The 12,871-nt window shown below is 34.7% G+C and overlaps 1 protein-coding gene across 7 annotated transcripts in view; it reads right to left on the bottom strand.

The window, feature by feature from the left end:
* TRPC1 (transient receptor potential cation channel subfamily C member 1) overlaps positions 1-12,871 on the bottom strand; it is a 59,070-nt gene that overhangs the window by 33,929 nt on the left and 12,270 nt on the right. For 4 of the 7 annotated variants that reach the window (XM_043875485.1, XM_043875486.1, XM_043875490.1 and 1 more), the window contains 2 exons: positions 7,359-7,460; positions 3,287-3,489 (listed from right to left, as the gene is read on the bottom strand). In XM_043875485.1, coding sequence (XP_043731420.1) covers positions 3,287-3,489; positions 7,359-7,460 — 305 coding nt within the window. The remainder of the gene's footprint in view (positions 1-3,286; positions 3,490-7,358; positions 7,461-12,871) is intronic. The other 3 variants (XM_043875487.1, XM_043875484.1, XM_043875489.1) reach the window with 1 other exon arrangement.

Raw genomic sequence — 12,871 nt, 5'->3', positions numbered from 1 at the left:
AAGCAACTAATTTGTTTCCATCATATGTCTGTAGTAATTTTTTATGGTAATTAATTTTAGCAGGTTGTTTGTAAAAATGACTTTTCTATCAACCTACATTATCATGTCTAAAAATATGGATTAGGGACATAACGCCCAGAAAAACTGCTCGTATTGGGGGCAGACAAGTGGCTGTGTAACAGTGACGAGCCACAGTATGGAAAGCAATTAGAGAGAGTCAGAAAAACAACGAGGCCGCACCACTGTATAAAACCTGTCATTCTGGGCATAGAGAATAGATCTGTGGTTGACAAGGGGGGAGGGGGGAGAAGATGGACTGGGAGTTTGGGGTTGGGAGATGCAAACTGCTATATGTAGAATGGATTGACAACAAGGTCCTCCTGCTGAGCACAGGGAGCTATATTCAATACCCTCTGATAAACCATAAAGAAAAGAATATAAAAAACAATGTACATGTGTGCATCTGAGTCACACTGGTGTGTAGCTAATGTCAGTATCATGTTATAAATCAACTATACTTCAGTAAATGAAAATAAAACAAAGTCTGACATTTTGGTATTCAAACACTATCAAAAGTAATGGTGGAATATAAAGAGATCAATGATTTTACTGCACAAAAATATGCGTAAAATGGACAAAATTATTTTTTAAAAAATCAACTATTTTGCGTCACTCAAAATTATCTATTGAGAATCAATTACTGGAAAACTACCAGAACTTCAGGCAGGAATGGCTGGAACCTGTGGCCTTCTTGCCTAAGGCCACATCCATCATCTCTGCCTTCAGTTGATTTAAGGAGAACCGTAGTCTTCCATTTTGAAACTGGTAAAATCTGTACCTCTATGCTAACGGGGTATAAATCAATTCGTTGGGAGGTAAAAACCTACAGCTCTGCTGGCTGAAAGGATTGGACTTAGTACAGATGATCAAGGAAAACCTGCAGCTTTTTGTAAGACCAAGTTTGCAGGTTGAGGTGAGGGAAACAGTGGACCAAACAGAAATTTAATAGGGAGATCTTGGAAATGAGAAAAGACATACAAAGTCTCCACAAATTCCTGGCTGACTAAAAAATTAGGCATGTGTGCAGAGCATCAGGAAGTCTGGTAAAAAGAAAAAGAGAAGGAACTCTTAGGAAATGGCTGCAACTTTGAATGCATTCCCCAACTAATCCGCAGGTTGTTTGTTCATGCTTTGTATTCCACAAACGAGTGAAAACATACAGTATTTGTCCTTCTCCATCTGACTTGTTTCATTTAGCATAAAGCTCTCAAGGTCTAACCATATTGTTACAAAAGGAAAGACGGTATCACCTAGCACTGCATCATCTCTAAAATTTAAAAACCAGTATCTCACAAATACAGACTGCCTCTCTTCCTTATTGATTGTATACTGGCTCTTCAACTCCCCTGAAACCTTTACCTATCTCCTTTTTTGTCAACTTTTTTTCCTCCTGCAACTCTGCTTAGCAATTCCTGAAAATGACTTTAGTCAGAGCTCTTTTGACATTTGCTATAACTGTTTTCTCAAACATCAATAACAAACTCTCTCAAAGCCTTCAACAAATATACCAAACCACTTGAAGTTCCCTAAATAAACCACATTCATGTACTGTGTAAAATGCCTTTTACCTTTTAATATTTATTCATACTTAAACACTGAGCTCAAGCCACAGCTCCTCTAAAAGCTTTCAGAACAAGCTTTTTTCACACCTCAAATCAAAGCTGTGTTGTGTTCTCTCCAGCCTCAAACCCCATCTCCAAATGCTTACACCACACATAAGCATACTATTGGAAAATAATTTATATTTAACATTAATAAAGGATCTTAATACTTAGTTCCCTGATCGGGGATTGAACCTTCGCCTTTGGCAGTGGAAGCATGGTGTCCTAACCACTGGATTGCCAGGGAATTTCTCATAGACTGGTCATTTTAAAGCTAAAAAGTTAGATAAATTGCCATAGCTGGGCTTCCCTGGTGGCTCAGTGGTAAAGAATCTGCCTGCCCATGTAAGGGACAGGGGTTAATTCCTTGATCCAAGAAGATCTATATGCCATGGAGCAACTAAGCCTGTGCACCACAACTACTGAGCCTGCTGCTCTAGAACCTTCGAGTAGTAACTACTGAGCCCACGTGCCCCAACTACTGAAGCCTGACTGCCCTAGAGCCCACGCTCCACAACAAGAGAAGCCACCAGTGAGAAGCCTGTGCACTAGACAGTAGCCCCGGCTCCCCGCCACTAAGAGAAAGCCCACGTGTAGCAACGAGGACCCAGCACAGTCAAATAAATAAAATTATTTTTAAAATTGTTTTTAACATTGCCATAACTATCAACCAGATCTTATCAAAGAGAAACACAGATCTCATTGCAAAATTGATGAAAATAGAAAAAATTTTCAGTACAATATCTGTAAGTAAACATTAAATTGATTCCCAGGGGACTTTTCCAATTTATGGATTTGTGACTATCTGTTGATCCACCAAAGATCTGTTCTTAAGGATAGGAATGAGGTAAGGTAGATGGCTCGCAGCTTTAAAGCTAACTTCATACATACTGTATAAGAAGCCTTAACTAGAAAACACTGACAACAGATGGCCTGGGACTTCCAACCACATTTTCTGTAGTAAAAGCTTTATCTGATACTATCTCAACTACATTTGACCACTGTAAAGATAATATATACATACAGGCTATGCTGAAAATGATATTTTCAAGTCTAGTTCAAAACCACACATGTTATACAACATGCACATGTGTGATCTTGCTCAATCTGTCCAGGAAGAGATACTTTCTTGAGTTCATTCACTCCTCAGTTGTTAGTATTTTTGACTGGGGAGAATGGGAAGGCAAGAGAAAAAGACTTAAATATTGTGTGAGAGGGGACAAAGAGGCATAACAGGCTGAGTATTTAGTTAGATAGATAACAATATTTATTTTCTTATAAATAAGATAGGAAGTAGTTTTCTTCATCGCTTCCACTACTTGGAAATTCTTTTAGATTAATACACCCTGCTTCTAAAAAGCAAATAGTGACCCTATCTCTGACCAGCAGAATTATGAGATAAACCTTATTTATAATCTGAAAAGTTTTCTTGCTTATTCATCATTTAGTAAACATTTCTTTAAAATATAGAACTCATTGTATTAAGCAAAGGAGCTAGAAGTTTGGCTTTCATTACTTATTGCAATACCAGATTTCTTAGAAGTCTAAACATAACAACGATAAAAACTGTATTGACATATACCTTACTGCATCACACATCTTAATTTAAATCTTAATTTTCTGACCTGGAATGTCGGAGGCTGTCCTTTTTGTTTTTTGCAGAACACAATGTACATTCACAGCCAACTGCATGGGGCTTAGGTAGAGATACATCCTGTTTTAACAGCATTGTAAGAATTTCATAGTTGTTACGATGAGCAGCTAAAATGACAGGTGCAACATCCATAGTTGTTGAATACTCAGGATTCTGAATTCTCTCCATTAGTTTCTGAAAAATATTTATATAAACATCAAAAAGTTCTTATTTGTGACATCAAAAAAACATTTATCTAAAGAATGTAATGAACAAAAGACACAAAGAATATAAAAATTATTTTGAGAAATATAATCACATTTTACTAGGATTAAATCTTTTTTGAAACCTCAAAACAACTTTAGTTAGTAAATGCAGTATAATCATGACAGACAAAATCTTCACTAGGAAATATTCATATAGCCAGAGTTTTGTTTTCCTAACAAAGAAGAAGTGTGGATATCTGGAGAAATACTTTAGGAAAAAGTGTTTCATTTTCACAAGATTATGGAAACATGCATGACAAGGATAAAGAACAAGAATTTTAGAAAGAGAATATAATGGAAAAACAGAAGTGTTAAAAATAGGCAAAGTATAAAGGCATGAGAAAAAAAATTTTATATCCACCTCTGCGACAAAACCTTGCCACATTGATAGCAACGAAGTTACTTGTAAAGAATAATAAGAGGCACTCTTTATTTTGCATAATTCTCTACATATTTTCAAACACCACTTATACTACTTCCTGTTACAAATGCACAAAAACACTAACAATTGTAGCTCCTGGAACCGTTAGGCAGTTTATATTTATTATCTCATTTAATCCCCGCAATAGCCTGCAAAATTGAGCATTATAATCCCCATGAAGAAACTGAGGCTCAGAGAAGTTAATGTGCCCGAGCTATACAACGGAGTGGCAAAGTGTAGATAGAACCCAGGTGTCTGGTCCTCTGGAGCCTGGGCTCCTTTCACTGCATGGGCTCATGCTTGGTGACTGCACAACATGAGGAAAGAAACATCAGTAAATAAGAGCCAGGTAAAGTAAGTAAGGTTGACTATATTATGACTGCTGTATATTCTTTCTAATACTTATCACTTTTTCACAGATGTTTTCCTGTGAGCTGTTTGATTCCATGGTATAAGCTCATCAAGTTCACAGTTAATTTTTGTGATTTTTACTAACATTGTTAATAGTACACACATTATAAAATACCTGAAAAATATACAAAAACAGAAAATAAAAATACCCATATTTCTACTACCTTAAAACATTTTTTATAGTACTTGTTTTTAATCTTTTTGCCACCACACCTGCTTTTAAGGGCAACTTCAAGGAAGCTATACCAAAGACTCTTCTGGAAAAAAATTTTTTGTACAGAATTTTGCATGCAATTTAAGGAAGTTCATAGACTCTCTGTTCAAGGTATTTTATTTTGCTACTATAAATACTACTACCACAAACATCTTTATGAATACAGCTTTTTCAAACTTTAGGATTATCTCATTAAAATAGAACCCTTGAAGTAGAATTATAGGTCTAAAGGCCATGAACAATTTTGACGCTTCCGATACGTATTATCAAGACCTTTTAATAGTTTACATTACTAATAATACAGGAATGTACCCACACACTAAGATTTCTTCACCAGCACTGGGCATGATCATTCCCAATTTATTACCAAGAAAACTATCATGAATATTAATTTACTTTTCTTTGATTACTGGTACATTTTATTATTTTCTGACATTCTTATTTTTTTCCTTCATTTATGAATAGTTTGTGTATATACTTCCCTTCTATTTATTGGGGTCTTCAAATTAATGAATTTATTTAAAAATTACAGAGAAATCTATAAACATTTACTCCATCCCCCTAGTTACAAAAGAAGAGGTTATAAAGAGGAGGAAGTCATATTTAATCTCTAATGAAAAAAATGGTCCTTATTTTTCCCATGAGACATACTTAACTATGTGAAAAACAGACATAGATTATTAAAATTCCTAATTTCATTGCGCAAAATATAATCTACATGCTATTAAAGAAAACCTGTATTTGAAAGTCAAACTTTATCAAAAAACAATTTTGATAAGCGAAGAATATAGAAAGAATTCACTGAGATGACAAATTTTTAAAGTATATAAAAATACTTGACATTGCCTGTCTAGAGGTAATCAACCTGTTAAAAAGTGATCTTGCTGTCACTAGAAGTATTCAAAGCAAAGGCTGGATAACCTTTTTTGTTAGAGACACTGAAAAGTGTTCTCTTACTGAGTAGGTGAGGACTGCCTGGCCTTACAACTCAAGATTCGATTGGCAGTGGTAATGGTGATGAAATAATATCAGTCAGTTGCTCCAGTACCCTGGGACTCTACACTGAACCTCCTCAAGGGAATAAAAGGGTTAAAAGGTTAGAAGGTTGAACAGGTAGGGATACCAAAATATATATATACTAGTAACTGGAGGACAGGTGACAGAAAATTGAATAGGGTTCTAGACATTTCTGATCTTGTGAACAGGAACTATACTATTAGCTCTTTTTTCTCTACTCTGTTGGTTGCTTGCTACCACTTAAAATTAGCTGGAACTATCCTTGGGAGAAAATTATGCTTATACAAACTTTGTCATAGTTTAAATGAGGGAAAAATATTTCAGTTAATATATGATAAAGTATTCAATTTAGGGAAGCTTCTCATCTTTCTCAGAGAATGGCAGATCATTTGCAATCAATTTATAATTCTTTCTTAAACAATATTTTTCTTCTGATTATAGCCAGCTTACAGCACTCCCAGAAATTATTTTTACTGATTATTTCACTACATCCTCACCAATAATGAATGTTATAACTGTTACATTTTGATACATACACAGCAAATATCTCGCTTTTACAGTAGAATTTATTGCATTATTAGTGACTATCTTCTTAATCACAAAAGCAATAAAGAAAACAATATCCTTAATTTGGTAATGTGATGACTGCTGTTAGGTAACATTTTGCTACATTTCCATACAATTCCTTTTCCATGCATATTTTTAACCTTGGATCATACTATATATACAGTTTACTATACTCATTTTTTACCATTCTATACCAATGTTAGAATGTTAGGTGCTCCTAATTATTCCTTTAAAAACACTATTTTAATATACAGGTAGTTATTTATATTCAAATCTATTTTGGGATGTTTAGATTATGCCACTTGGTTTTTTCATTGCTACAAATAAGATTACAAGTAACATTTTTGTCAACATTTCTGACCATCTCCTTGACAAATTCCTAGAGGAGGAAGTGCTAGTTTAAAGAATATGAACATATTTCTTGTTATTGACACTTCCTGCCAAACCACTTTTCAAACTACCTTCTCTTCCAGTGGTGTATGAGACTGCACTACTCCTTTGCTATCAATAGTTATTACTTTTTAAACAATCTTTGCTATCTGATAAGCAAAAATAGGCATTTCATATTTAATTATTAATAAGATTATCATTTTGCACTTTGAGATTTTTCCACATCTTTTGCTGATGTTTAAGTTTTTCATCAATTTATCTAAGATTAAGATTATGAATTTGAGATATATGCTAAAAATATCTTTTGAAAGTTACCCATCTGCTTTCTAATTTTTCCTGAGGTCTTGATTTCAGAAGTTTAACTTCTATACAACCAAAGGCTGTGCTACTGTGATTTTTTGTTCAAAGTCCTTCCCTCTCAAACAGTTAAGTATTCACCTATATTTTCTTCCAATTTTATAGTTTCATTATTTATATTTAAATCTTAAATCCACCTAGAAACTGATCTGTATTTTCAACTTAACCTGCAGAATGTTCCAAACTAAAAATAATGGACTGCACCAACAAAATCCTAGAAATATCACGAATTTTAAGGTTTCCTGAGAGCAATATTAGTAATTCTCGAAAATGTCTACTTACTTTAGTAAGTAATATTTTTACAGAGTAAAAAAATCTATTTCTTTAAAACAAAGTAAATTGGAGGGGAAGAAAAAATGGCAATGGGGCAGATCTATTTTGGTTTAAAAATTCAAATTAATAAACATTTAAGAGTACTAACTACTATAGTTGGTCTTGATGATCGTTTTGGTCGATGATTAAGTAGTATATCAACAGCTCCCACTACTTCAGAGTCGATTGCCACCAAAAGTGCATCTGCGGACTTTAAAAAAAAAAAAAAGTTAAAAATGAAAATGGAGGATAAAAAGGTAAACTATTTTTACTAATTCACAAAGAAAACTATTTTTTTAAAAAAATTTAAACTGTATTATATACAGTAATACGGAATTTTTTAAAATTTAGACTATCCAAATAGAACATCTGCTTGCCTTAGCAGTACTTCTGTGTACCACACACACACATGTTTATCCTGGTTTCACTGCCTGAGCTGATCAAATAATGAATGCTTGATAGTGGGGTTTATTAATGAAACAGGGCTGATATAGGTAGTATTTAAAGTTGATATGTTATTTTTTCCAAGATGTTTATTTACTCTTGAATCTTAACATTCCAAATCTATAAAAGAAATTGCCAAGAAAAATGACTTACAAGCAAAGGATTGTGCTCAGTCTAATAAAAGCAATAATCAATATAACCATGAAGTCAGGGGACAATGGAAAATAAAAACAGGAGGAGCCCGCTGTTCTCATCTGTAAAGCACGTATGGCTGGCTGAAATCATGTAAACCCTGACATTAATATTAGCAATCTTTTTTTTTTTTGGCCTTGCTGCACTGCTTGTGTTTTCTTAGTTCCCTGACCAGGGATTGAACCCAGGCCACGGCAGTGAGAGCTCTGAGTCTTAACGACGGGACAGTCAGGAAATTCCCAATATTAGCAATCTTATCAAGTAAAAATCACAAAGAATTTTCTCTGAGGAATCAGTGTCCTCAGAGACAAGGAGAAGTGACTTTACAGTTTTACTCCCAAACGATAGCTCATTTTGAAGCTTCAACTCTGATAGGAGGAAGAAAGTAAATAGAAGAAGAGTAAATGGAGACTTTTCAGCTTTTCAGTGTAACAAAATCTTCAGTCCTATTATGGTACTTAGCAACTGAGATCAGATTTTCAGTTTCATTTTGTTTGGCTTAAGGAAAACCATAAAGGCAGAAGCAAAAAGTGGGGATAAGTAACAATTTAATCTAAGAAAACACTCTGATTATTTTCAGTATATACATTTTTTAAACTATTATAATCTTTAATAACTATTTAAATCAACATTATCTCCCATAAAAGTGAAACTGTATCAGCTCTTTAGTCTTTGTAGCTGAAAAGAATAAAGCTTTCATCCACTTTATCTGCATGTTAAAAATAGGACTAAAAATGGCAGACTTTATCTGGATGTCTAAAAATAGGACTAAGAACCCCAAGGAATGGAATGGGGCCACATTCAACCATTAGGAACTGCCTGTGTCTTCCCATAGGAAAAACTCCTCATCGTCATGGGAAATTTAATTCATTATTTTATCCCTTAAAACTTTTAGGTTTCATTGAGCTGTAGCCTGTTCTTTAAAATCTAGCATTATTATTCTGCTTTGCATACATTTCTAACTTCAGTTTGATACTTGGTCAAGTGAAACAAACAAAAAGAACCATGTGTTCCATTCTATTAAACAGTTCACTTATGATTTTTAATTTTAACCTATAAAGCTAGCTAACTATAGTAATGCCACTGCTCTCAAAGTCCAAATACCACACAACTCCAATCATCTGAAACATCATCATGAATTCAGCCGTAAATTTCTTCCCAAACCATACTGAGCTGTCACAAACTAACTTCATGGGCATTATTCCTTAGAAGGAACTGCCTCAACCACACTGACTTAAGAGTTGTCTATAAATAACAGATACCTGGCTCTCCCAAGTACCCTTCTGGTCTTTATTGAATAAGGGAACAGCTAGATTAAAATCAACAAAGAAGGGAGGAAGGACGAAAAATTGCTAAAAGTTGATCACTGAGAAGATAAAATATCAGCATAGCAAAAACACTATCAATTCAAAGCAGTCTGAAACCATTTGATGTAAGGAAAAACATATCAATAATTTCAGACTATAAGAAGCAAATAAAATGATTATACTCGTGATGAGTCCCACTTATGATGCTAAAGTTAAATTATATTCAGATACACTATTTAGTAAAGAATAAAGATTCATGTTAAATCTTTCAAAGCTTAAAAGGATAAGCTTCAGGTAGAGAAATATTTATTTACATAAAAAAGTCAAGTAAATAAGGAGTTGCCATTGACATGTTCTATACAAATGCTGTTACTTGATACATAAAAAGGTAGTTCTAAAGGGGAAAAATTATTTAAAAATATCCGTATGTACACAAAATGTCCTAAGTTTTATTTCCCAATTTCTTAGATATTTGGCTATTCTTTATTAAATCTGCTTAGTACATATTTATCATGTATTAATGGAGTTACTCCCTCCCTTCTCATCTCAGACTTTGTCAACAATTCCCATACTCTTTTCTCTAAGCTCAGATTCTCATAAATTATCTACTTTCTTACCAACGATAAATTTTCCACCTTGGTATTCTATTTACTGCTCTTGTCTTCTATAGGACCCTGGTCTGTCATTCGCAGAAATACCAAATCCTAGCTCCTACTTTCCAAAACATGAAATACTTCCTCACTTTTTGCTAACTTGACTTGATCCTTTCTCTTGAGCAAGACAGACAAGGTCCCTGCTGTCAAGCAGCTTATTTGGTGAGAGAAGTTGTCATTGTTGTTTAGCTCTTTGCAACCCCATTGACTGCAGCCTGCCAGCTCCTCTGTCCATGGGATTTCCCAGGCAAGAATGGAGTGGGTTACCATTCCCTTCTCCAGGGGATCTTCCTGATCCAGGGATCGAACCCGAGAGTTCTGCATTGCAGGGAGGTTCTTTACCACTAAGCCACCTGGGAAGCCCATCTTCCTCTTACCACTCAAGTTTTCTTTCTCTCATTCTGCCAAACTTCTCAAACTCATGCGTGTCATTTTCTCTAATTCTACTGATGCCAGAGTTTCAAAATCCAATGGCCTTTCCTATCATTTTCCTGATTTCTAACCAACTAAGAAAACTGTTTCTTTGGTTTTTCACAATGGTCCATGATCCTAACTCCTTTAATGAAATCCTCTCCTTCTAAAGATGTTTATTAATGTAGATGCTCCCGGAGAAGGAATCAGCACTAGTTGTTTGCTCTTCTTTGTGATTTCATCCATTCTCACGGTGTCGGACCATCCCCATGCCCATGACTGCTGTATTTCTCCAGCCCAACCTCTCCCTAGAGATGTAAGCTTTCCATTGAAAACTGCCTGATAGCCCCAAAATAAACAAGGCTAAAACCAGAAATCACAGTTCTCTGCCGCAAGTTTGACTTAGCTTTGTAACTTCCTGTTTTCCTTTCATCATTCTCCCAGTAACCCATGTTTATGATTTTCAGATCATCTTGGACTCTTTCTCAATCCTCCCTTCCAAAGTTAAATACTCACTAAGTTCTATCAATTTTTCCTTCACAGTATCTCCTACATTTGCCATTATTTTTCCCCTATTCTCATAGCCACGGTTCAGGCTTTAACCTCTTTGTATCTGGATTACTATAAAAAACTGCTCACCCAAGCGTTTATAGCCTTCCCCATTTCCTGTTTTTTTGATCTACACTGAACACAGCCACTAGATTAGGTTTCCTAAAATATCACTGTATACATCACATCCTTTCTCAAAAATCTTACAATGATCCCATTATTTATCACATAAAACCCAAATTCCTTAGACCAGCATTCAAGCCCTTTTCATCAGTTTTGTTTTAGTTATTTTTCCAGATATTTCCACTACCATCCAACCCAAATATCTTGTTCAAAAAGACTAAGTCAATTCACTGTCTCAAGAACATACATTGAACATATCTTTGTTTCTATCCTTCTCTATATCCTGTTCCCCTCCTATGTATTAAATACATATTTTTTACAGTAGTTTTAGGTAATAGTGTAAAAGCATGGACTCTGGCAGTCAGAACCTGAGTTCAAATTCCAGATCTGGCATTTATGGAATAAGTTTGCGCATGTTACTGAAGCTTTCTGTACCTCGGTTTCCACCTCTATAAAACAAGGATGATAGTAGTACCCAACTCATAGGGCTTTTGTAGGGATTAAGTGACTATATTTGCAATTATTAATATTTCAAGGCTTGAGCTCAATTGACACTTCCATGAAAGCTTTCTTGATAGTGCCAATCCACAGTGATCTTCTCTTTCCTATGTTTCCAAAACACTTATGGTAAACCACTAAAGGTTAAGAATAAAATAGGGTTTCTCAATAGTGGCACTACTGACATTTTGGACCAGATCAATCTTTGTTGAGGGGCTGTCCTGTTCACCATAGGATCGTTAACAGCATCGTTACCTTCTACCCACCAGAGGCCAGGTACAAACCCAACCCTTAACTGCAAAAGCAAAAATGTCCCTGAGGGACAAAATTGTCCAGTTGAGAGTCACTAGTATGATACAAGACAAAATACATGAAAGCAATTTATAACCCCTAAGCGATATACAAGGATCAATTATCATTACCACTCAGTACATATGAAATACACTTTTCTATTATTTAATTGATTTAAAATTCATTGTTCAATTTGTTTTAACATACTTTTGTACAGAACTCATGTTTTACTTATTCATTTCCACAATGACACCCAATCAAAGGTTTCAGACATTTGTTGACTGAGAAATAAGACACAGGCAACCCAGAACAGGACACGGTGAACTAGAAAGAGCATGGGATTTGCAGACAAAAGATTTGGTTCAAATCTTAGCTTTGCCCTTATTTATTTTAGAACTTTGGGCAATACATTACAGTCTGTGAGCCTCAGTTTTCTGCTCTAAAAAATATAACATCTGTATAGGCTGGCTACGACGTTCAAATATGTTCAGGTATCTGAAAGAACCATATAAATTACAGAAATTGTATATACAGACTTATATATAAAAAGAAAATGATTACTGTACCATAATACCTCTTGTATATGGAATCATCAGAGACTTTCCTTGTAACCTTATTTTCTAGGTAACTGAAGCTTATGCTTTTAAGTATTTAACTTTAAAATTTAAACAATTTTGACAGAATTTTTCTGCTTTCAGAAGTACTATATATATTCCTCTTTCTTCTCAAGCAATATATACTGAATGTAATTTAATTTTCCCTTACTGACTCTGGGCTATTGTTATAAACATTAATTACCACTCGAACATACAGTTCCCTTAGAGATTATCAGGTATGTAGGGCTGTTGATCTCCTTAAACAGAGTCGGAGGTACTGTGCCCAACTCTGTTCCACTGTAGCCTCGCGCCTCTTCTGTTGCTCCCATAATTCTCTATGGACTAGAAAACTAAGTAAGTTTGCTAAAAGTGTAATCTAAAATGAGAAAAAATAGACTTTGAGAGAAGATTCCAGATAAAGTTCATAAACGGGAAACCTCATCACATCTAATCTGGCTGCTCAGGGGTACTTTTTACTTACTTTCTGGTTCTTGGTGGTATTCTGGATAAATGAAATTTCTGGAAAAGCAATTTTTTTCTACTTAAATATGTATATAC

This window comes from Cervus elaphus, chromosome 19 (assembly GCF_910594005.1).
Source record: "Cervus elaphus chromosome 19, mCerEla1.1, whole genome shotgun sequence".
NCBI classification, from domain to species: domain Eukaryota; kingdom Metazoa; phylum Chordata; class Mammalia; order Artiodactyla; family Cervidae; genus Cervus; species Cervus elaphus.
Note: the sequence above shows the minus strand (reverse complement) of the source record. Positions and strands in the feature narration are given on the sequence as shown.